At 34.7% G+C, this 27467-nt stretch overlaps 1 protein-coding gene across 7 annotated transcripts in view; it reads right to left on the bottom strand.

Annotated features, from left to right (window-relative positions):
- Nucleotides 1-27467, bottom strand: part of LOC145678587 (uncharacterized) — a 43650-nt gene that overhangs the window by 6960 nt on the left and 9223 nt on the right. For 5 of the 7 annotated variants that reach the window (XM_081748921.1, XM_081748916.1, XM_081748918.1 and 2 more), the window contains 7 exons: nt 23701-23780; nt 19771-19923; nt 17668-17865; nt 15199-15363; nt 12550-12697; nt 7829-7924; nt 5106-5246 (listed from right to left, as the gene is read on the bottom strand). In XM_081748921.1, the coding sequence (XP_081605047.1) occupies nt 5106-5246; nt 7829-7924; nt 12550-12697; nt 15199-15363; nt 17668-17865; nt 19771-19923; nt 23701-23745 (946 nt within the window). In that variant the 5' untranslated portion in view covers nt 23746-23780. The remainder of the gene's footprint in view (nt 1-5105; nt 5247-7828; nt 7925-12549; nt 12698-15198; nt 15364-17667; nt 17866-19770; nt 19924-23700; nt 23781-27467) is intronic. The other 2 variants (XM_081748922.1, XM_081748920.1) reach the window with 1 other exon arrangement.

The following is a 27467-nucleotide window of genomic DNA, read 5'->3' as shown; positions in this document are numbered from 1 at the left end:
GCTCAAAAATATCAGAAAGCGGTCAGTAGCGGCCAGTTCTTCCATCTCATACATTAACTTTCTATTCGAACCGGAAGTTGTTGAAATTAATCATTTTCCGTTTCAATGTTCATCGCCATAGAATGAAAGAGGTAGCGGCAAGCGGTTTTCTAGAATCAATTCAACATCCGAAAGAAGGATACTATTTTTATTCACATCTCTCTATTGAAACCGAAACTAGTAGAAATTTATTATTACTTCCGGTTTCAATATAATCTCCGTGAAGCAAAAACAGTAAAGAGATACTGACAAGTGGTTTTTCTGAATCGATTTCTAAATCGGTGTCCCAACAATAAGTTCCATCTACTCCATTAACTCTCTATTCAAAGCGGAAGCGCTAGAAATTAACTATTTCTGGTTTGAATGTTGATCTCTACAAAGCAACAAGAGTAAGAGATAGCAACAAGCACTTTCTGGAATCGATTCAGCGTCTCAACAATAGATTACATCTACTCCGTTAACTCTCTATTCAAAGCAAAAGTGGTAGAAATTAATCATTTCCGATTTTAATTGCCAAACACCAAAAAACGATAATAGATAACGAGAAGCAGTTTTCTGCAACCGATTAAGCATCTCAAGAATATATTTCATCTTCAGCTTATTCCTTTTACTAAGACCGGAAGTGGTAGAAATTTACTATACTTTCGGTTCCAACATTATTCTTCAGAGTAGACACTTTTTTAAAGCGATTCATTGCTCTAAGAATAGATCTTGTCACTTCCTTAACAATCTATTCAAACGGAAGTGGTAGCAATAAACCACTTTCGATTTTCACTTTGCTCGCCGAGGAGCAAAAGCTGTAAGAGACAGCGAGTAGCAATACGAATTCAATACCGAAGAATATGTTCCATCTACGAATTTAATCCTCTCTTGCAACTGGGATTTGTAGAAATTACTACCACTTCTAATCTGAATATTAATTTTCCCAAAAACAGTAAAACACAGCGAGAAATGATTTTCTGAAATGGCTTTAATATCCCAAGTAGTAAGTTCTGCTTTAACATCCCAAGTAGTAAGTTCTATCTTTAACCTTATCCCTGTATTACAACTGGAAGTTATTGATCTAGTACGTCCCATACCATAGTTTTAAGCTTACCTTAACTTCATAATCTGAAACGAAACATTTTCGTTTAAATTCTTTGCAACACCAATCCGATTGAAATTTGTTAGTGTGGCCGTCCTGCATGTCTCTAGAAAAAATATCCTTCAAACGCAGTGAAGAAAACAATCATTGTTCAATAAACACTTCTGGCCTAAACTATCAACTGTTTGGGAATTGTAGAATACGAATGGAACGCCTTAATGGTATTGATCTATTTATACACTTGCCAACAAGTATAAAAAGCAACAACAGGACCACTGCCTCTTGTATTTTTGGGACAAGTCATTCTCAATGGACAAGTTCGTCCGTTTTTCCCTTGGGTTTATTTACATGTTGAAACGAAAAAAGATCACTCATGAAATATATGCTATCGAAGATACAGTTACATGTAACATTAGTAGCTGTAATGCGGCAAAACCCCAAGATAAAACAGGTAGTAACCAAAGAATAAGTAGTAGTTTCTTGGCTTGAAAAAAGTGCAAGTTAAAAAAAAAAAAAAAAGTTAGGCTGGTGCTCAATTTAAAGACATGACCAAGTTAGAAAGTTCTAAAATAGAGCATTATGCTTCAGAAAGAATAAATGAATTGCACAAAACGAAATATAATATTCACTATCAACACAATACGTACTTGAAACGATTTACTTATTATAATCGAACTAGTATCACAGTCCTTCAACATTCAAATATTTTGTTAACGAATTGTTAGGATCACCAAGAATAAACATATACTCTGAACGAAGAAAAAGAGAAAAAATGCACTAAATATTAAAACCTGGCGGTTTTAAACCTTTTATTTATTTTTTAATGCACTGGCATATACGTTTTCTGGAAATTAAAAGGTTCACAGGGTGGCTAAAACCGGAATTTTACTTTTCTGAAAATATATATATATATACACCACAAACCCCAACCCGAAATAAATAAATACATTTTTCGAGTTTGAGTCTGTAGTAGTTAAATCGCTCTATAATTTACGTACGAGAACTTCTATTATACAAGACGCAGCTGTAATTTCTAAAGCCCATTCTCTCGTGTTTTTGACTGGCAGCAAAAGGAACTTCTTAAAATATTAAGTGGCAAACTGTTAAAGTGTTAAGTAATCAATTTTGAATAATTATTTTAGCTTTTTGGTTAGTAATGCTAGAAACATGTGGAAATGGTATTATGGAATGTATCGTTACGCTTTTTCACACGATACGTGGGAAGTAACAAACTTCGTCAGGGATAATAATAAAATGCGATCCGAAAAGTATTAATTCTTTATACGAAAATAATATGCATTATGGATAGATTCTAGTTGCATGATATACACATTAAATCGTTGATAATGTTTCATCCCCCATATAATATTTCACATGATTTTGCTTTCTTCTTCGTGCTAATAACCCATAAAGGAAGAATAAAAAATCATATATTTTTCGCTATCTTTTGAAGAATAAAAAGAAATGAAAATTGCGATAATCTACTTTTGAATACTTCCTGCCCTTGAAAAATAATTCCACAACCACGCAAGAGAAATATACATATTTATATCATTTAATGGCACGGATTACACCTCTTCTTGTCACCTGACAATTTTTGTATGTTATCTGCTTTATTCGGTCATATTAACAGACAGTACAGGTATAATTTTAAACTTTAGCTGACGAATAAATTTTGGAAGTCACTTCGATAAGGCCGAGTTGACAAGTATCTGTTTGTAGTTATTCTGTCTTTGACGCATTTAAAACGTCATTTTCTTACGTTTTGTACAACACCCTGTTCTTAGTGTTTATTTTCATATTTATTTAATCATTTTCCGTAACTTTTTAAAACATGCTTCTACTTATAATTATTGTTTTATGTAATAACAATTACAAGGAATACGAGAAGTTGTATTTTATTCAGAAAATAAATGTGCTTTAACAAATGTTATCTACTTTTTTTTTATCTACTTTTGGTCATTGCAAATTATTTCTTTCTTTAGTAGTGCTTATTTACATTCATTATTGTTGAATGGCATGCTTTGATGGTTGGAATGGAACGAGGAGAGGGAAATAATCTAAGTTGGCTGGGAACTTGAGGTCGACCAAAATTATTCTCAATTAAGCCTCGCACTTCCTAAGGCTGGTCCAGATGCAGCCATGAAGGAAAAATTTTATAGTCCGTGAAGGAAAACTATTTTCATGATAAAAGCATTATAATTTAGTGACAAGACAGAGAAAGAGAGGGGGGGGGGGCAGGAATAGGCTGTACAATGTATGGTGGCAGGACAGTGGAATACAAGAAATACCATTTACGAGAGAAAGAGGCGAGATCAATTCGAAAATATTAACTACGAGTACGTAGGAAATAGGGCAAAATGTAGTTACATTTAGATTAAATATTAAATTCTACAAAACGTAAAAACCTACTGTATATAAATTTAGTGAAGTTTCTAATTTTCCACATTTTCGACTTCATCCCCCTCACGTACAATTTCCTGTACGTCATCGTGTTTCAATAACTAATAAATTCTCTAATTGCGATTTTAGGACTTACTGTACAGACCGCATTTCCTAAGTTATTTACGATGGACGAAGTAAATAACGTCATATTTGTCAACTCCCAATTATGAACCGTATCTGTCGAGCCGTAGGCAATATCGAAATAGATTTATTCACAAAGTTGCATGTTTGGTGCTTTCAACACCCTTTCCCAGTTAGCTGATTTAATATTTTCGTTTATCTGGATTAAGGTTCGTACTTGAAACTTTTTCTTACCATTTCAAAATGACCATCACTACGAAAATAAATAAATAAATAAATAAATAAATAAATAAAATATAATAAAATAAAATAAAATCTAGATTGACTAATTGAACGAGTTAAATAACAACACAAGATTAAACTATTTTAAAATCCAACTTTTTTTTCTTTCTTCAGAGAAAGGGAAATACGAGGGTGACTAGGACAGTTTTGAGATACTCCCAAACGGGACACTGCAGGAATAAAATTTTGCTTACATGAGAAGCATCCCTTCTTTTCACCCAGCATGCGACGATTATGCTATATAACATGGTGAGCGGCGTTACCAAGTAGTCAGAGGTGCAATCATTTGCACCACAGCAATGGAGTTGGAAAGAATGGATTTGCGAACCATGATTCTGTACGACTTTAAATGTGGTTGAAATGAATCGAAGCAGCTGGAAAAGTTGACACGAGCCTTTGGAGAGAGTGCACCTTTACGTGTAACAGCGTTTCGTTGGTTTTCAGAATTTAAACGTGGCCGGACTTCATTAGAAGATTAGAGGTGCAGTGGAAGGCCATCAACAGCACTGACAGAAGAAAACACTGATGCCGTAGAACGGATGATTAGAGACGATCTGCGAGTGACATCACAGTGACGTCGAGTGTGCCCTTGGGATTACTGCGCCGAGTGTTTCAACCATCCTGCACACACCTGCGTGTGAGAAAGGTTTCATCTCGGTGGATGCTATACAATTTGGTTGAAAATCGAAAACAGATAAGAGTGGAATGGTGTGAAGACATGCTTCAGAAATTTCTAAATGGAAACTTTAGGAACATCAGACTCTGGGAGGTGATGAAATGTTGATTTACCAGTTTGATCCAGAGACAAAGTGCTAGTCATCTGTTTGGGTATCGGTTTTCCAGCCCTTGAAGATGCTATGAATGCCTACAAAGAACAGTTAGATGCAGTGCAAGAAACTCAGTAGCACCAGTGTTCCCGGGATTGGTTTAGGAGGATGAGATGTTGTGTGGAATGTCGGGGAGAATACTTCGTTATAGAAAAGTTATAATAGTTGAAAGTAAGATACGTACACAGAGCTGCATGTTTCAAAACTTTTCTAGTCATCCTCGTAAATAACCAAAATTACGTTACAAAATCTTATACGATCTGACAAAAATACATTCACCTGTGTTGTTCTATTAAAATGTGAGTGTTTGTTCGATATAAGCAACATATAAATAGAAATATCATTACCTGTTAAAACAATAGTTTGTCCACTTTGAACAGCAGACGCTACTATCGTTGAGTTATCCGATGGCAACATTGTAATGCCGTGTGCTTGTAAAAGCCTCATTGTTGGCAGACTAGAGGTTGTAACTGGAAAGATATTAAATCCTGTTTACAAATACAGGAGAAAAAGTAATCAGTTGATTAGTTATATTATTATATATATTAAAGTATACTATGTACATTAAATTATACTATAAGTTATTAAAATGTATTCATATACGTTAATTACTATATGCATTAAAATTACTTCAAACAACTTACCATATTTCCAACGCGCTATACTGAATGACATAATATGTGTAATAACGTGTTCTTCAGGTACTGGGAATGTCTCACTAATCATGTATCTACGGTTTTCTATGTACATTCTTTTTCGATTCCATAAATCTGAAAATGATATATTACGTACTAATAATATTGCTTTATGTATGTCCCTTTTACTCACAAGAAACCATGTTCTACCAGTTCGCACCCTCAGATTTCCTTGTAAAGTTGCTGATATCCGAAATTACTAAAGTTGAATCTTTCAGTTACCTATCTTTAATAATATCAGACACAGTTAATATAACAGCAAGAGAAAAAGTCACAGATATTTTATACAAGCAACAGTATCACGTTCTTACACAAGTTGCACAACTTACTTCCTACTCTCTCATCACTCTTCTAAATGAAGCATTCCTTATATATATATATATATATATATATATATATATATATATATATATTATTTTGCGTCTTACGGTTATATTCTGTAGGCTAAAGGAGACGATGAATAATGAAAACGATTATGAGGAATTGGTTGAATAGAATCTGAAAGGAAAAGGAGCAACCCTAAGAAAATCCACTTACACGATGTTCTCCACCACAAACTCACATAATTTAGTTTGAGATCGAACCAGAGACCCCTCCCACTAGAGGTGAACGCTCTATCACTGAACCACCATGCTCCACATTATTCTCTTTCTCATCAGCTGTCATCTGTCTTCTGCACAAGGAATTCTGCCATTCCCTTTCTCATCAGGTATAAAATACTTAACAGTCTTCCAACTACAAGCAGAAAATTTCTTTCGAAGTCTCAGAAAACCTTTTGTTTGTGTGAAATTATTTCATATTTGTGAAGCATATTACGAATAACGGAGAAATTTCCTTAAATATCAGATATTAGAAAATAAATACGAGTCTCTCAACTACCTTCTAGTTAAAGAACTTCTATCATAACGTAACTTCGTGTTTACGACAATCTCTAAACCAAGTAAATAATTACAGGCTCACAAGTCTGTTTCAATCTCCTTTTGTACCCACGATTAGAAAAATATATAAAGTGCATATTGTATTACGCTTTATTCCTGTATAAAGAGTCGATTGTTTAATTAGAAAAGTTTGCCTCTATAGCGGCGTTTTCTTTCTTTTTTTTATTTGTACTGTTTAATATTATTTTGAGTATATTTGACAACTTGTCACTTAGAAGAATGATAATTTATGTATGATGTAAACTTGAGAAATATTGTCAAGGAATATATAAAAAATGTGGTAATTAAATAGAAATTCTCACAAAACTATTATTAAGGAGATTAACCCTAGAAGTACGAAGGTACGCCAATTCTGTATTTTTTTAAGGGTAAAGTGTTTCCTATGATCTCTTGGTTTTTTTTTACAGAGTTCCTTTGAATGTATATTTACTTTTGCTAGTTTCATATTATATACCATCTATTTTATTTTTATATAAAAAAATCCATTCGACGCAGAATGATTTGGCCTCCCTTGAGTTTAGCCCTTTTTGTTTTCGCAGGTTTTTTTTTTTTAAGTTTATGTTTAATTAGCACCAAGGCTACATGAGATGCGGAACTAAAGTTTAAGGTGGAATCCGAAAATGCTCTCTGATCGGGAATCAAACCTGGGGCATTTGACCGACGAGGAGTCTTATTTGAGTATTGTTTTTGTACTAAATATATTTATTTACTTTACTGAGCACGTGGTTGAAAAAAAATCTCAAAGTGGAAATAAAAAAATAATTACAAGAAAATAGTTCTGATTATGTTTTCATTATTTTCTCGTAAGGAAATATCGTCGGCGTTCAGAAATACACAAGGTGAAACAATACACAAGGTGAAATACACGACGTTTTAATATTGTAAGGTTACATGTAACAAGTGAAATTATGATGCTAAGCGTGGTTATCCTTAGCATAACAATATCTGCTATATCTAGCCTTATAATACGTATTAGAACGTTGTATTATGACGCTATATGAGGATATATGAGGTTGTATATTTCACCTTGTATTGGAAGAAGTATGTTTTTGGAGTTAGTAACTTTTGCCTGAAAGCCAATATATATAACGAACATTATATATAAGGACATTTATCCCGTAAGTTTCGACTCGCCGAATGTTAAATATTCATAGAAATGATACTCTGTCACCTACATATAATTTTTCTGAAATAATGAATGTCTAAGAAACAAAAATCCTTTTTAAAAAATGCATTTAATTTCTCGTCCTCTATTAAGCCTCGCAGAATTATATAAGAATGGTATATGGTTGGTACTGTTACATAATTGGTCACTGATAATTAATGAACACTCACCAGGGCTACTTTGCATGAAAACATTTTTTTTAATTTAACGAAAAAATAATTGTTTTAATTTAGATTGATCTAGTGAAATAGTACTAACAAACAAAATCATACCTTCATCTTTCTGAGGCAATTCTGGGGTTTTATTTAGGTCAACTGAATCTTCTTCATATAAAATTTCCTGAGGTTGCGTCTCCCCCTTTATGGCCACTGGAACATATCAGAAAATCATTGAAATGCATCAACACAAATTGAAGATTTTAAAATATTCCATTCTCCCTCTCTCTCTGTATGTTTCTTGTCTTGACTTCTCTTTTGCCTGTTTAGCATGTTTTATAGAATTTGAAAACTTTATAATCGAAACAACTTGTAGCTTTCTTGAAGTGTAACGTAGCAACGTAGCAACTTTGTAACACACAGTATTTTCTAGACGTTTTCTAGCATAAAGTTACAACCAAATTCTGTATTTTGTCACTAAGAGAGTAAATCCTTTAAAAAATTCTTTGTTCAATCACGAATGAAAGAATGACCGATTTCAGTAGCTGGTTGGTTGATCAAGTTTAGCTTCGTTCTCGACACCGACATTTATGAGACAATGAAGTACAGTTTAAACATAAGATCTCAACTACACGTGCTATTAGTTTAGTTATAAATCTGCTGTACCGCATGGAATACTACAATAACAATAACAATAATAATAATAATAATAATAATAATAATAATAATAATAATAATAATAATGCCTTATCAATACGCCGAAGTACTTTCTTTTCCATGTAATTTGGAGTGCACCTGGCATTTCTTCTATAGTGACTAGATGGCGTAATTACCAATATTCTGATTGTAAATTTTACCTTCGGAGTAACTGCGAGTCCACGGTCTTCTCACCAGCAGCGAAGGGCATCTCTAGCATTATGAATTCAGAAGTCGATTGATGAAAAAAAGATGTGGACTCGCGAAATTATTTTGAAGATATCTACACGCACAACATCGTCAAGAAGAAAAGTCAGTCTGGGTTCTTGAATAGAGTTAAGAATAAGCTTCATAAAATGTTGTGTGTGCAGTATTGCACACTGTGTGGCAAAAATATGGACACTATCGAATCGCGATTAAAAAAGATTGGAGGCTTTCGAAATGTGTGTAGAGAAGAATTAAAATAATTAGCTGAGTCGAACGGAAAACGAATTAGGAAGTGTTAGAAACAATAGGATAGCACAATTTTAGATGTACTGAAAATGGGAAGCAAACTGGTTCGGGTATTTACTGAGAAGGTATTATTATGGGGGGACGTAATAGAAGGTATAGTGACAGGAATAAAAGGAAGAAATGAAAGAGGCTACATTGATGAAATGTATTAAAACAAAAAAATCCTACGTGAAGACAAAGATATTAGCTGAAAATCATAGTACATGGAAGTTTCTCAGTTTGCAACAATTGATCTGCCACTAAAGGCAAAATACCGATGAAGATGATTATTATTATTATTATTTTCTACAACAGGTAAAAGAGGTGAGTATTTCGCATACTCATCTTTTTATTTACACTGCTATGACTAATACTCATAGAATGCTTTTTAACATTTTCAACTTTATTATTACTTTATATTTCAGTGAGAAGTTTCAGAAACGGCTTTCCTCAGTTTACCAATCCTATTTTCGTCTTTCATATCCCCTTCACGAATTACAAAGCTCAGTCTAAAATTTTACAGTAATTTCACAACCTTAACAGCAGATGTGTGCATACGCCATTATCGCCGTAGGTACACTGGTCCAAGAAATAGTGTGGCAAGCGGACTATTTAACACGAAGGCCGCCAATCCGTCAGTATTTTCAGTTAGTTTTAGTGGCAGTAACGATAAGTGCTCAACAACGTATGATACGTGAACTGTTACAATAATTTCGAACTCGGGCATAACGCCACGGCAGCAACCTAAAACATTTGTCATGTGAGCAGTCATGTGTCAAGGGGGAGGTGCAGTTAACCACTGCAGAGCAACTCGTTGGTTCCAGAGATTTTGTGCAGGTTGCAAAAATGTCGGAGATCGTTAAGGTCCGTCTACCCCAGGATAATAGTTTCTCAGCCATACGACACACTATTGAGCAAAATCCATTCACCAGCACACGATGAGTGTCAAATCAAATTGGTATGCCCCAGTTCTCTGTAGCACGCTACCTTCAAGAACTCGGAAAATGATCACGAGATGAAGCAATGTCACATGAGTTGACCCGGCTCAAGCTCAAGACCTGAAGAAGAGTGGATGTATACCGACAACTGCTCAAATGGATTATCACATGCAATGAGAAGTGGGTGCTCTTCTGAAATATACATGTGCGAACTAAGTGTTTAGCAAAAGCAAACTTCCAGAACCGGTCGTCAAATAGGATCGTTTAAAGCATATACAGTTATGATGTGTGTGTGATGGAAGTACGAGAGCAGTAATTCACTTTTGAGTTCGTTCCTAACCGTCGTATCATCGATGATGATTTTATTCCGAATAGTTAGAGCCGGTACACGCTGCACTACCCCAAAAATATCCTGCGTTGATGAATCGAAAGCGCGCCCTGCTGCAGAAGGGTAACACAAAACCAAACTTGGTTCGAGAAACGCAACAAGAAATTCTGGAATTTGATGGTATTTGATGGCGCTTTCTGAAATCACGACGATTCACTAATCAGCAGGAGGTAGAAACAGCAATTTCTAATTTCTTTGTCTCTGAGGACAAAACATGGTATCGAAGTGGAGGAAGGTGGCTTTAGACAGTCCAATAAGAGGGGCTATAATTTGAATGTTACCCCACTTTCATTATACTATAATAAGTACAGCTATGTTGCGTGTCAGAATATTGAAAGACCTGTAGCTCACCTTATATAAATAAAAAAAAAAAAAAAAAAAAAAAAAAAAAAAAAAAAAAAAAAACAGAGGTAAAGTGCCAAGAAATGATTTTTGAACATTCGATGAGGAAGGACAGAATTTGAGGGTGCAATTACTATAGTAGAATGTTCATATATATGCGAATTTCTGAACGGCAAACACACGAAATTTGGTATATGGACTTCCCATTTAACTCTTCAGAGACGAGTGTGGCATATAAATAGCCGATTGTTCCATTGACTACATGTGTGATATATAAACACAATATCTGGACAGAGAAGTCAGGTGTGGTAAATAGTGCTCGTTGCGTTTAATTTGCTCAATAAATCACTAACTCAATCAAAAAATTGAATGGCATTTAGGGAGTTAATTGTTTGCGTCCCAAAAGAATTAAAAATAATTAGATACGTGTTTCGACGTTTATACATACATACATACATATATATATCCTAGAAGGGAACAAAAAAGTTGGGGTTGCAATTGTTATAATGGTTAATGGCTTTATATGCCAAGAGAAATGAAATGAAATCTTTTGAGTTTTACGTCCTGCGGTTATGCTGGTTAGGCTAAAGGAAACGGTGATGATGAATAATGAATGAAATGGTGGAATGAAGAAAGTGGGAGGAAACGGAAGAACCCCGAGAAAACCCACGCACACGGTGTTTGTCCAACACAAAGTTCACTTGGCTGGGACTGAACCCGGGACCCCAAGCACCAGAGGTAAACGCTCTACCACAGAGCCTATCTGCCAAGAGTTCACACGTCTATAAACCAGTGTACTAACGAGTTCTATCTGAGGATCGATTAATAATAATAATAACTATAAACTTTACTTTTCAGTCTGGTATAATTACATTTAGAATGACAATACAGTTTCTGCGTCTTTTATCGCCTTGGCGAAATGTTCTCAGCACCAGACTTCGGGAAGAAAAGTTCTCTGTTAGCTAATGTTTCGCTCTCATGACAAAACCTGTTCTACAAAATAGATCTTATAACCGATAAGGGCCTTTACTAAATTTTCGGGTGATTTGAAGGCAACTTGGGAACCAAAGTATTTAGCTATTTTCTGTGGTTTGCAAGTTAATTCTAGCCATAACGGGAACTGGTATCAATTTTTAAGTGGATTTGTTTTGTGATTTTTTTTTTTTTTTTTTTTTTATTTGCCAGAAAATTCAAATTATTACTTATTCCAACACTCCAACAGTACCTTTTTCTGTTCTTAGATCAAATATTGCCTTCAATCAGTCTTACTCTGCTTTAAAGAAACTACTCTGTACGTGTTTAAGAAGCTAATCCAGACATTACACTTATTTTTGTACGAGACGAGTGTAACAGTTTGTTACGAGTATACATGTTGCAAGTATTAATTTAGGATTTAGATTTCTGGGTTTTCGGTAGCTATAGCCATTTAGCCCGTCACGTATGAGGGATGATGTCCCTCGGTGAGCACACTATCCGGAGAAGAAAGGATTGGGGAAGGAAGGAAGCGGCCTGGGACCCATAAGTTAGGTACTACCCCGGCATTTCCCTGGTGTGAATGAGGAAAACCCACTGAAACCTCAGTCAGGATCGCTGGCCTGAAAAACTTTTTACACTTTTTTGACCGAGTGCCCCCACTGTGAATCGAACCCGGGACCGCTTGCACCGAATCGCAAGTACTACGTTTTCAGCATAATTCTGTTTTTTTTATTATTATTATTATTATTTTATTTATTTACTCTGGTAACGGTTAGATCTAAAAAACCTATGCTGCTATTACTTCCTAGTTCTGTGGTGAATTTGATTATCAAATGAAGTTCGTTAAAAGTCGTCTGCTAAATTCTGTTAAGTCTTAGTCCTTTTTGTACACGTATTAACACATAATCAACAAATCTAAAATACCTGAAAAATCTGAATTGTTTATTTTGGAAAATTATTTAAATTTAAATTTTGGAATAACCTCTTTGGGTACCTGAGAAACTCACCTGTATTTTCCGTTCCCGATGTCTCGACTTCCTCCTGATGAGTAACAGCAGGCACCTGTGTGAGTTCCACTGCCAAGCTTTCAGAGGCTGCCAACGTCGCAGACTCCAAATCCCGTCTCGATGCTTGGTTACCAAAAAGTGAGCTCGCCTGTAAAGATCGCAGACGAAATCATTTAAATTCAGCAACCTACTGCTATAAAAATATGACGACCAAAGAAATAAATGCATATTAGAGTGCACAAAAGTATTTTCGTTTTATAATCACATCTTCCTTACACCGCAACGGAACAAATATACGAAAAGAATATTACACATCAAAACATAAGTAACCAATTAATTTAAAAAATAAAAATCATAATATGCTGTCTCTAGACAATCGAAATGCTGCCCACGGAAAAATGACGCCATGGATCGGAACCTGTAACTAGATTTTATTCATTAAGCTATAAAATACTTTAGAGTTAGCTGATAAAGGGAAAACTTCATTTTGCTATACCTTCATTCTAACAACATCGAAATTTGTAGCTGAATTTCGGATTCTTACTCATCATCATTGGTATGCTGTCATTACTGGCAGGTCATTTGCCGCAGTCGAGAAGTTTCTATACACCAAGATCTTCAGCTAACCTTTTCCTCTTCACATGATTTTTTTTTTTATAACGTTAATCAACTGTAGCCACCTTCCGCCCCTCTCTCTCTCTCTCTCTCTTACTGTCACCAGTATCATCTAGCGTATCCCTCATGATACAGTTCCTTCCCAGCCAATGTCTTGACCAGTTTCTCTTCCTTTTTTTAATTCTATCTGATATTGTCCTCTTCTCCTCAGTTAACACACGATTATGATTAGAGAAAATGCCGGCCCCAGGAAGGCTTTTCCCGTTATTCAAGTTATTCCAACACCTGTCCTGAATCATAACTTAGTCTATTTGATACCTGCGGCTGTCTATTGAGGATTTCCATGTATCTTCTTATGCTGAATGAACCACGTTCTTCCAATTACTATTGAAATATGTCTACAGAAATAGTCCAGTCCCTCTCCTTTTTCATTTCTTTCGCCTAAACCACATTTGCCTACGATTAGGTTTTAGATTAGATTTTGAGCTTAGCGTCCTTTTCAGCAATGAGGCCATATGAGACATGGACCTACAGTTTAACGTGGGATCCGAACATAAAGCTCCTGATGGAAATCATACCCAGGTCTCTTACGCCGAAGGTACACACGCTGATCACTTAGTCACGAGGGAGCTCATATTTGTATACTATATTACCGTCCTGCACTTCTCCCACAACTGCATTAAAATCTCCCATTACAATTATACACATGTACCCCTCATCCCTGTCGATAATTTCTTTTATGTTTACATAATTTTCCTCTACTTCTTCAGTTGTATGAGAAGTGATCGGTGTGTATGCCTGTGTTCCATCTAATCCTTCTTTTAATAACGGGAAAAGTCTTAACTTCATTACTGTCATTAATAAATTCTATACGGCCACGGTGGCTCAGTGGTACAGCGTTCATCTCAGGTGCATGGGGTTTCTAGTTCGATCCCAGCTCGCGCCAAGTGGACACTGTGGTGAACAAACACCATGTGCGTGGGCTTTCTTGGGGTTCTCCCATTTCCTCCCACTTTGTTCATTTCACAATTTCATTTGTTCTCATCACGACAGTCTCCTTAAGAGTACAGGGCATAAAAGTGGGACATAAAACTTCAAATATTTTCAAACAACAAAAAATTTCAAATATTTCAACAAATTCTACTTTCAATACATTCTTTTTTAAGCGCTTACCCAAACATATTCCTACAGTACGATCACCCTTTTCATTACCTAAATAAAACTATATCCTTGCTTCCTATATCCTATTACCTATATCCTTGCTTCTCAATTCTCCATTATATGCCTATCTAAGTTCACAAATTCCTACCAAGTCTAGATTATATTGTTTCATTTCTTCTTTAAGATTTTCTAATTTCCCCACCTGTAACATGGTAAGTACGTTTCATGTCCTTATCCTAAACTTTTTGCTCTTTGTAGTCTTCTACCTCTAGTGCTTTTTCCCACACTGCTATTCTCTCGCCCAATAGTCCTTCCTAAGACATTCTCCTGCCGGAGATCCGAATGGGGGATATTTTACTTTCGAAACTATATTTTGACCTACGAAAGACCACTGTACACATGTTCTCTTTCTTTCTGTTACCAACAAATTAGGGCAAAGCAGAGTGGTGGTTTCTCGTTGGCCTCCGCGCCGAAATACCCCAGCAGTTGAAGTCACTTTGATAGTGCCTGGGACTTATTTTCAGCGGTTAAAGTCACTTTAACATTGCCTGGGACTTAATTCCAAGTTGCTGTACAAATCATTATGATTTCCGCTAGTTTGACTACTGGAATAATAATAAATTAACTGCTGTCTCAACTTAAAATAAGAAACGTCAATTCTGTGTCAAAGATTTGTTCGGATGAAATTGTCTTTGCTACTTAGTAGTGAAACAGCTTTTAGATGTTATGATGAATGTCTGTGAATGCGTATGGCACTGCTAATAAAACGAATGATAAAAAGTAAGATGACCTAATATTCTTAAAAAAAAGTAAAATATAACAATAAATTAACTAGTAAATACACGAATGAGTTAACTGATGATCTTTTCTTACCTGTAGCACTTCCAGAATATCAGTCCTATTATTGTCTAACGCAATATTAAAAGGTGTTTTGTCAAACTTGCTTAATGCACATGGATTCGCCCCATGTCGTAAGAGTACCTCAACCGTCTCAAGGTGCTCCCTCTCTACTGCCCAATGCAATGGAGTCATTTTAAGCTGCAAGAATGAACATAAACAGCAATTTTTAAATATTAACTAATAACACTGTTTCGAGAAAATTAAGAGTTCTGTTAAATTATGAAATCTGACTAAACACAACATAACAAAGAAAATCAAAAGAATTATAAAATTGAACTATAGAACAAAGAACCACAATTGTCATGTACAATATACATTCAAATGAATACAAAATCAGTACGTACAGGTGTCAGAAGTAATTACTGTGTAGAAGACACTAGTAAGCTAACTGCCATGCTTCTGCTGATGTAACTTTACATTATTTGTGCAATATTTTACTTACAAAATATGTACTTCTATCGTAAGGCAAAAAATATTAAAATAATATTAACACCTCAGAGTAATCAGAGCTGTACTCTGATAATGAACGCATTCAATGCATTTGAAACGTAAGTTAAAATGAATAAAACATGGATGGAATATCAACAATTGAATTTATTTAATTACAGATTCATGAAAATTACGTGATTATATGAAAATTACGTACAATATATAAGGGAGTTACCGTTCTTTACTATTGATCATTATCACAGTTTTATATAGGCAATCCGAATTGCTCAGATTGATATCTGAGGAGACATAGTATCTTCATCGGGATTAAAAAAGAAAAACATATCAGAAAGTATGTGCTTTAGCCTTGGTCACGAGGGGATTCGGGAAGAATAGTTCACCTTATTTGACACAAGAAAATATGACTATATATCGTAAGAAGAAAAAATGAAAATATAAAGAACAGAGAAAGAGCAGGCTCTACTGTAACATGGTGCCTAGTTGAGCGTTTCGTTACATCTTTTGTTTCCTCCCTGCTTCTTCTTTTCACAATTTTATGAAGCATTTATCACAGAACTTCAACTTTACTTTAGTTTGTGTGATTCTTTTGAATATCTTTATGTAATTTATTTTCTATGTATTTATTTATTTATTTCTCCATAATAGATAGACCTACTCACTTTATAATCGGTGTAACCAGTACGAGGGGTTTCCCAGGCAGATAGCAGTCGTACAGACTTTGAATGACTTTCTGAGGTATGGTACTTCAAGGCCACTGAATATCTTGGTATAGCTGGGCGATGGTAATTGCCACAGGCAGGCTGGTGGTCGGACGCCGTCCAGACCACGCATCCACAGAAAGATGTATACTAAGTACGGCATCTTGGGTGTCCTGGTAGTGTGGGAAGGGCGAAGGACATGACTGAGGATGTCAGGAATTTACGACGACTAGTCATATTCCTGTGAATGAAGACCAGAAGTGTGCGGCATGTATTTAACTCACACCAGAATGCCTAATTGTATATCCCATGGCGAGTGCGAACACATACTGGATTTTTCCGCTGACATGCATGTCTACAGACACGTACATGAAGGTACTTTCTAAAAAACACCTCCTCCGTGGCTAAGCGGTTAGCGTAAGCGCCTTTGGCGTGGGAGACCCGGGTTCGATTCCTGGCGGGAGCTCATGTGGTTCGGATTCCACGTTAATCGGTAGGTCCACGTCTCATATAGCCTCGATGCTGAAAGGGACGTTAAACTTAAAATCAACTCAATTAAAAAAAACCGCTATTGCTGAATACCACTAACCTTCATCCGCCTCGTCACAACATTCTCCTTTACTTCATCTTAATGAGCAGGTGTCAAACTAATCATGCGAGAGGACTACAGTAACATACTGCTGCTTCCGACAATCAACTGTTAAGTGTTCATGCACTCAAGTATGCATGTGGGGGAAGGGGTGGAAAGAGCACGGTAGATCTGATTAAATTGGCAGTTGCTGTCTTGTCAGTTAGGATGGTTTGACGAAGAGGAGGGGGAAGAGTCTACTGTAAGAACCTTCCGCCTTCAAGTATTTCAAATATTTTGTGACTCATGCAACGACAATTCTGCGGGGTGACCATCTGGCGGAGCTCAAAGTCATGTATTTGCACTACAGGTGCTCGATGGCGTCTTACAAGTGTTGTAAATTTGAAAGGATTCGCGCAAATTACACTCGTGTTGTCCGAAGACCACTAAACTATCAGCAGCATGCTCTATACCGATACACATTCTGTTGTGAGAATTTCGTTCGAATAGAGCGATGTATAAATGGTGTTCTTAAATACGTTTCCACCATACAATCTAACATTTACCAACTTGAAATTCATTGGAACCTGTTTAGTTAACACAGTACACCGATTTACAGGGCAATTCCTATATATCTTTCAAACTCTAGAAAATATCACCCAACTTAAGCAGATGGCTAGTTTTCTAAACTGAGTATTATGTAGTGAATGCTAAAAATTTCCTTACCATATCTTTGGCTTCAATATCTGCTCCGTGAGATAATAAAAGTTCGACAATGGCTGTATGGCCCTCCTGCGCGGCAATATGAAGCGGAGTCCGATCCACTTTCGTTCTAGCATCTCGAGATATTCCTGCACGCAGAAGAACTTCTGCTGTAGATAAATGACCATACTGAGCAGCCAAGTGTAATGGACTTGTTCCTAGCTGGAAGAGAAAAAAATTACAATCACCAGATACGAATGATACAGTTTCCACAGAATTTTTCTTACAATTTTATTAATGATTTCAAACATTAATTCACTTTTGTTGTTCTTAGTAATTTAAATTGAAATACCAGACCAGACGGCGAAAGAAAAATATCTATTCTCTTTCCCTCAATACTAATTAATGGATCACTTTTATTTTCGAAAACATATATCTCATTTATGAGATAAGCATGGATGGGTTTTTAGACGTACTCCGGAGATAACTAAAGATCTTCAGTGCTCACATCTTTTTGCTACATGATCAGGGTTCCCATTTATTTGACAAGCACGACTTCGAATTCCTTGATTTTTCCAGATTTTCCAGGTCAGTTAAAAATTTCCACATCTATATATAATGCAGAAAAACAACAAAATTTTCCCACCATGATGTTCATCTACTATACATGTACAATAGGGTAAATCGGAAAAATGATTTCTCGAGAATCGAGAATAACATCGAGAAAGTGCATAATATGGTATTGGACGATAGGGGATTTAAAGTGTTTCATACAGCTGATGCCATAGGCAGATTAGAAGAAAGAGTACCGTACATTTTGCATGAAAAGTTAAATATGAGAAAGCTTTATGAAAGATGGGTGCTGCCTTTGTTGAATGGTGACTGAAAACTGATTTCTCAGCCATGTCTGAACCGTTTTGAAAAATTTCCAACTGGTTTTGTACATCGATTTGTTACTTTGGATGAGATGTCGGTCCATGTTTGCACATAAGAAACGGAACAGTAATCAAAGTAGTGAGTGGAAGTCGGTAGCTCTGCACCAAGAAAAGGGAAGTCGATTTCACCTACTGGAAAGTCGGCAAGTGTTTTTTTGGGATGCAAATGGGGTTCTTCCTATAGATTACCTTGTAAAGGATAAAACCAACAACTGGCGAATAAAACGCAGGTTTTCCGGACCAATTGAATGGGAAAAATAAGTGAGAAGAGGCCTCGATTGCAAAAGAAAAAGAAAACAGCCTTCATCACCCAAAACAAGGTGCTTTGGCTATGAGCAAGCAACTGTGGATTGGAAATGAATTACTGGAATATCCATCCTACTCACTAAACTTGGCACCCTCTGATATTCATCTACTTTTATGTCTTAAAAAAAATGTTCGATTGGAATCGTTTTGAATTAATGAAGAGACTGTGAGGGAGAAAGATGGGTGTTTTGCTGATCTTCCAGAATCGCACTTGAGGATGGAATCTACTTCCTGGAAGAACGTTGGACTAAAAGAAGCTACGTATGAAAGTAAGCGCGTTTTTGATCTAAAAGCACAGTTTTCACTGTCAAACTTGTCCAGTACTCGCTTTTGCTGACAAGCGTACAGAGATAATGCAGATGGTTATTCCAAAGAAACAATAAGGCTGCAGTGCTTAATAATCCAAACGTTGTTCATATTTTAATTAATACCTCCTGGGGTAAACATAATAAACATATGATTTTCTCAGGAGTCTGGAATATTCACGCTTCTATGAAGAGCTGGAATATTATCTGTCAATATACATACTCATTATATTGTTTTTCTGGCTATCTTAATAACAAGAAATAATTTCTTAAAGTATCATTATGAAGAGGAAAGGCAGACTTTATTCCTATTGGTATGATGTGTGTCCTTGTTGTCAAACAATATGAAATAACAATATGCACTATACATTATAAATGGAGGAAATAATAAATTTTGTAACACCAATTGCTGTATAGGTGCAAATTCAATGAAAAATGCACAACTACATGAATTTCAACTTCTGTATATTATAATAATTGTAATTCTACTATTTAGGTGTTATATAATATATATATATATATATATATATATATATATATATATATATATATAACGTAGTTCCTAATTAAATTACATTTACCCAATCAGTGGTGAAAGGAGCTCCTTTTGTCATAAGATTTCTAACTTGCTCTGTATCACCTTGCTTGGCACTGTCAAGTAACTTCTTCCCGAGCTCCACCAATGACATTGTGGTGACAGTTCGAGCTGTTGTCAAGGTGCCTGTCACCTGGATCTAAAATTTAAAGTAAATAAGGCAAAAGATGAGATAGAAGAATAGGCTCTAAACAACTAAAACTAAGTTATAGACACTTATTTAAATAGAGAATAAAGATATAAATGAAATCTCGATTAGAAAGCTTAAATGCAAACTGACAGATGCATTAATAATAACATAGTAATTTGTTACTTACAAACACATCGAACTTTAGTATTAACAGAAGAGAGGGTGTAATTTTAATTTTCCACAGCAATGTTCTTCTAATCAAGGCTATTTCTTTTCTTTTCTTTTTAAACTATTTCTTTCAATTTTTATAGTAAAATGTTACTTTTAAATTTACGTATATAGCTCTTTATCATTTAAAGTTGCATTCTCAATTAAACATAACTCGTCGTCAGTTTTTTTGTATGTCCCTGTGTGGACTTTGCTGCTTTTATGGTATATTTGAAAATAAAAATAAATAAATAAAATAAACTAGCTATTTATTTATTTCTCAACTTTGATTATTTGCTATGTATTAAGACAAAGTTTAAAGTAAAACAAGTTTATTTTAATTTTCATAAATGAATTATACTTTATTCATATATCTATAATACCTCCTAACTTCTGAAATAGGATCTCTGAGAAACATGCATTTAAATTGATGGAGTACATTATTAACAAGAACGGGATAACGGATTTCAACTGCAAATCCATCTTGTTGGACACTAAGCTTTTCTTTCAATTTAAAATAGTTATACTTTACATAAATGTCAAAAATTCAATATTTTGCAGAAATACATACTTCATATTTCTTTGACAAGTGAAAAACGACTCCCACAAACAAAATTATCTCCCATAAGGAGAACGAGTGTCAGTATCCTTCCCTCTCTAAGTTAGCCGGTGCCAAGATTGTGGTCCTGTAACACTGGCCAATATGAGCTTCGTAGCATGGATGAAAATTGTTTATTCTTATTGTATTTTTTGCAGATACATAAGTACAAAATTTCCACCACTTATCAATTGTCTGTATTTTGTCTTAAGAGGTTCCAAACGAGTGAGGTTTGAACCATATGATATTTTGCTTGCATATTGGCAACACTGGAAACGTCCCACAATACTTTGACTAGCAGTTTTGTTGCAATATTTAATATACAAGGGCATATTCAACTTCAATAAAATAAAATTATAAAGATTTAAAATGCCAACGGGTCTTTTAAATGAATGAAGGTCCCGTTATAAAAGTAGCAAATCAGTTATTAATAACAAATTTACTCATGGTGGTTCATTCTAGACGTATGTCTTTTATTCTTTTTGGCATATATGCACATTCTAATTTTGTAGTTAACTATCTTTTGTTAATGAGCTACAAGTGTTTTTCTTGAACAAAAGATGTTTTGGGAAAATCTTAAGGGAATTCATATCTCAAAACCTCCGCTCCCTTTCGACAAGCTGTCAGGTGCCAATAGGTGACAATTGAGATGGTTAGCTTTAAAACCTTGATAATTTTCCGGAATTACTAAAGCTCCCCACTGATGAAAGGAGCCGATATAGCTAATGGTTTTACCAAAACAGACAGAGTAAACAAATACGTACAGCCATTTCCTGAATTCCTGTACATGCTTTTCCTTATTCACATCTTCCTTTTCCACCTCTTTGTCAGGGTAGTGTTCTGGCATTGACCTCCAAGAACAAATCGTGCGAATCTATGCTTCTCTGTCTCCAGTCACAAATACAGAGCATCTGCCTCTCATATGAAAATACGAAATAGTTAAGAAAAATAATAAAACGGTATTTTGCGTGGCCAAGATACGCAGGTAAATTTATCATTATCATCATAGGATAAACATTGCTTCAATGTCGCCAACTTCCAAGATAGACAGGTGGCCAACTTACAGCGTAATAAGTAGCGAATGTCTTATGGGAAAATGCAAGTTTAAGACGAATCAGGCCAAGATAAGCAGTGGCCAACTTAGAGAGGAGGCCAAATTGACAGGTTTTACTGTCTATCCTAAACCTTGTTTAACACGGAGTTCATATTATTTCCACTTCGAGGGGTATGTAGGTTGACTGAAAGGTTTTCCATTGCTATTACTAATTTCTTTTAGAGTTCAGCATACAGCCATGAAATTTGTATATTATATAGTTGGCGTACAGAATATGAATATCGCTTGCGAGAGGTAGATTTGGCTAAGGTTCAAAACTGCGAACAGACATTAAGGGAAAATATATTAAGAAGCGACTGTGTGAGAGTTTATGTAACTTCAGTGGAATCAAACTTACATCAAGAAATACTTCGAAAACAGAAAATTTTGTATTTATCTTTCAAGTATTTCTATCAACCTCATTCTTCCCATGCGAAGAATGGGTATTCTGCTAGCTTAAAATAAAAAATACATTTTTACGCCCTACTTCACGAAATATCTCTCTTCTGATTTTCTGCATATTATACATAGGATATCCAGGATTTCTGTTACGTAATTTCCTAGTTAAATAGTTTTAGTAAGGTGAGCTGACATCCTCACCTCAGCGCATATTAGTGACAGTAACAAAATGAAGAGTTCCGCATACTTCTGTTTTTAAGGCCTCACATTTTGGGGAATTAAAACTTCTATCTCCTTCCTTTTTGTGAATTTCTTTTAAATTACAAGCATTAAAAATAATTCTTGTAATTACTTACAAAAGAGACAACCACTTTATTTTATTTTCTACAACTTATTAGAACATACAATACGAACTGTATACACTATAAAAGAAAGCGAAGAAGTAATAAATATTACTTATGACGTAAAGAGGCTATATTCCCACACAACTATATAAACTTTCATAATATACAACAGTCTTGGCTCTGAATGGTTCTCATTGACGTGTCTCAAAACAGTCCTGTTTGATTTCGTTGTAATAATATATGGTATAATTTAGATGTCTAAACGTTTGTTCAAGCAGCTGTAATAGTTCGTTGGTTGGTTGGATTAGAGTCCCTTTCAGCACGGAGACTATATGGGACGTGAACCTATAGAGAACTCTCCCCGGGAGTCAAAACCGAGACTTCCATGCCGAAGACGTGAAAGCTAACCATATATATATCCACGAGGGAGCTCGTAAACTGTAAGTGTATAATTTGTACTAAGTAGAAAAGAAGAGAGGATGAGGAAATCGATTATGAACTAGTTAAACGTCAAATGCGATGCGAAAGAGCTTGCATTGTCAACAATGGGTAGAGAAGTGTTCGTTTTAAAACTGTTTTACAGAAGAACGAGATTATTATTTTTTTTTTTCTCTAAACTACTCGTACATATGGAAATGTAAGATATGCAGTTGCTTATGCATCTACTGCAAGTAAGCTATTTTCCTTACCAGCCTGTAATATGGTTCAATTTCCTATGTGGAAATGTTGAATGAAAACTCAAACCAAACTTGAAGTTATGAACAAGACCTAATATACGCTATTTTTTTCAAAATGACTGTGTATAAAATATTTGAAAGTTTCTATCATGACTCTAACTGAAATAAAAACATGTGGTTTGCAGGTATGAGTCCATAATTATTTTTGTTATTTGCCAAAGTAACTACAATTGACGTATTAATATGATGGTTTTAGAAAGTGCGATTAGTACCAACAACATTCGCAGGAGTACGACAATCAATACACATTACCGTGTACCGCAAATTGATAACACCGCGTAAACACAGTTGGATGAAGTAGAAAACCTAGACAAGTAACTTGACATTGGAGAAATATTGAATGTCATCATTTCCATATTTGATCTTTTCTGACATACTATAAAGCAAATAAAAAGAATATGTACTTACCAACGCAGGTGCTTGGTCGTTCGTACATGTCAACGCCTGCATCATTCTTCTGCTATATCATCCGATTTCCATAATCTTACCTTTGAAATATAAAAAAAGCTTAAAATTAATACTATTAAGGAAAAGAAAATTCACAGCTAATACGGGTTAACCTTTTTATTTGTCAAACGGTTATTGCATGTTATTGAATTTTATGTAGAATATTATCTTCGAAGATAACAAGACAAATGCAAACGGTTTTAACAAATGGAAAAGCATTAAATTCTAACTCATTATACAATTTTCAGAGTTTAATTTAATGAATCTTGAATCATGATTAAACTATTCATCAAAAAAAGAAAAACTCCCTTTTCCTCTGTATGTATCTACATGACAAGCTTTATTAATATTACAAGATCTGTCTTATAAAGAAAGAATTCATCTACTGCGTTTACCCAAATTAGACATTAAAAATCGCTCCAGAAAACGTTATTTATATTACGTTGAAACCGGAAATGGCTAATTATAACCACGTTCGGTGAAAGTTAACGGAGATGGAATCTATCCTTAAGACGCTGAATTGTTTGGAAAAAAAAAAAAAAAAAAAAAAAGCATCTTGATATCTCTCATCATTTTTTGCTCTGATATCTATCGACAGACGGACAAAGCCGTTCTGTAAGACTTCCGACACTTACAAATGGCATAGTTTGGAAGTCCAAAATTAAGTTAGTTCTTTGTCTTGTGAATAAAGAATAATGGCAAATATGACACTGTAGAGTTACTCCTCGCCTCCCTGCTTCATGCGGTTTGCCAACGTTCGCGGGATATTAGTAACCAGGGGAACATGTAATCGATCCCAGTTTATGCTAATATATTATTTGTAAGACGATGTATGTATCTTATCAGTAGTTATTCACGTACATTAGTCAATCTCGATTTGAGCCTAACGCGTAATTGTAAAAATGCTGATATATGATAATGTAAAAGAGATCGTTGTGCAAGACCTATACTTGACATTAGTGTAGTCAGGAAAAGTAAAACTTTGTTTAATTAAAATAAATGTATATACAATGCAAATATAGATTATATTCAAAGCAATGGGTATAATGGGATAATATGAATCAGTATAATGATAAATGCACTTACGTAATTCAAGATTATGATGGAGAAGCAGAAAGAAGTATACATGAAATACGTCGTACATGGAACGTAAACTATTCCCGACTTCCTTATGTAATGAAATCATGAACTAAGAATTTTAAAAAATCATCATTTTTATTCATAAAAATGGCAATTTGGTAGGTGAAAATGGAACGAAGTTTTTTGTAATATCTTAACTGTTGGATACGTGCATAACTTATTTTTAAAAATTCACAAGGACAGTATTTGTAATCAAGAAATCGTTGGAAGCAGAAGCAAAATAGTCAAGAATCACCTGTAGCCAAATAACAATGTTTTTCAATAGTAATTAACATTTGGCTAAAATCACGAAAACGACGAAAGCAAACCTCAAGGTAAATTAAAGTTCAAAAATACTTATTTTTACATCATTAGATACCGGTAACAATATTTTTCAGAAAATGTAATTAGGACTTTCCTAAGATTTTGTAAATTTTTACATTGGCTTTTGGCAAAGTAAAAAGGAAAAATAATTACGGCAAACAAGGACAATAGTCCATATAAAATGACCAAGTTTGCAAGTAAAAAATCATTCTGTATTCTGCATTCTGGGTCCCGCATCCAGCATCGGAATGGAATGGTCTATACGAAATTACAAATACCGCAAGAGAGATCATTGTCTGGTCAAAACCAAGCGAAATATGCAATAAGGTAAAGTATGACTAGAGAGAACTTGAACTGTCTATTTTGCATGTAACACGATATTAGGAGGTCTCTGAAAATGACAGGCAAATTTGAATGTTTAAATATTTAACTTATTTCTGTTGTAATTGGCTTAGCATTGAGTGAATTTATAAGGTGTTTATTATGCAGTTACGATAACATACTATGTCTGGTGTTGAACTCAATACTTTTGAATGTTCACAGATGAACAATTAAATTATCACAAAAAATAGCCACTTTACTACCATTGTAAGCTAATTGGGTCATCAATAAAATATTGTTATTTGTGACATTAAGAGATTGCAACCAAATTCGCTTAATTTCACTCTCTTATTTTGATGTACGAATTCGCTATTCCTTTTGTAATTTATATATCACAATTTACGATATAATAATTTTAATTTTGATTTTTTTTTTTTTTTTTTTTTTTTTTTTTTTTTTTTAACTTATGGTACACTTATATGAGTTATCTTCAAAAGCAAAAAGCACAATGCAAGTAAAATTAAGCTTACGTGACACCGTATATTGTTGGTCAGACTTCATAGAATTAGTGGACTTGATGTACATGATCCTCAGTATAGCACAATCCAAATGAATGAATGAACCATGATCCGGTTACTTCCTTACGTTTGTTTAACTTCATATCCTTATAGCTGTTCATTAACTGTTAAGACTCATACTAATGAAAGAACTTGTTTTCTAAACGAGCATTTGCTGTAATTCTTTGAAATATCAATGTTCTAGCCTTAGTGAACGTACGTTACAAGTCGCCACAGAAAACATATGCAGATCTCGAAATTGAACATCCTCAACCATCTTGTAAACACAATCCGCAAATGGCCGGCTGAGTTAATTAATTAATTAAAAAGTGAAATTATTACGATTTTAAGGTTTAGTTTCAAGCAAATACCAACTATGTTGTATCATGCAAAACAGCGATTATAATATAATCTAACTATTTATAGAGAAATAGGGCTACAGGAAGTGCAGGTAACGAAGAATCCCACACGACTAAATCTTATGAGTACTAAAATTTAAAAAAGAAAAAAAAAGTTTTCGTTATATAACGATGAGACCATCATTAAATGCTCCTTCTTCATGTGAGAGAAAATATTTTCATCTATCCTCCGTAACTGTGCAACTGCCCAATCTTATGTAATGGAGAAAGTCTACCACGAGGAAATTTAGACTAGGTCTAGCAATTTCTTGCTGATTCATTGTGTACGGTACAGCAAAAATTTTTCACAGTTAGAACTACTCTTACAATTAACTAAATAAGCACTAATCTTAAAAATGTAATGAAGAAACGAATAATATCTCAAGACTGATTCTTATTCAGTTCTGATATTATTGTACGTATTTGAATTATGCTGATGAGTAGTTGTTCATTTTTCATTATTTCTGTCTTTCGTTATCCAATTCACGCGTTTTATAATCAAGCCTATAGTTTAAATTCCTCAACGGATTTTCGTAGAAAAACAACATATGATGTCCATATGTCTTAAAAGAAAAAGTGTACCAACGTTATCCCCCAGCATGCAAATGTACTTTGGTTACCCGAAATAGTGCTTGTGGACGGCACCATTTGTTCCTAAAGGTTGAAGTAAAAGGTTTTTAAATCAAACAATAGACTGTATGCAGCAAAAGTCATATTGCTAAGCATTGGATGATTCAAAAATTTTCTTTCATTATATGTTCCTTCTTCACTTCAATAAATAAAATCTACACTATGACCAATATTTGCGCTTCTGAAATAATTAATTTCACATTCCATTTTTCATTTCAGGTACAATATAGAAAAAACAATATATACTATTGAATATAACCTCTTAAGCTCCTTAAAAATCTTCCGTCACCAAAAGTTTCAGACTAATTTTTCGTCCATCCCTGTACGTTAATTATATAGGCTGAGATATACTTTATTTATAGTGTAACGTACCGATGAA

This window comes from Thermobia domestica, chromosome 2 (assembly GCF_964235325.1).
Source record: "Thermobia domestica chromosome 2, izTheDome1.hap1.1, whole genome shotgun sequence".
In the NCBI taxonomy this organism is placed as follows: Eukaryota; Metazoa; Arthropoda; class Insecta; order Zygentoma; family Lepismatidae; genus Thermobia; species Thermobia domestica.
Note: the sequence above shows the minus strand (reverse complement) of the source record. Positions and strands in the feature narration are given on the sequence as shown.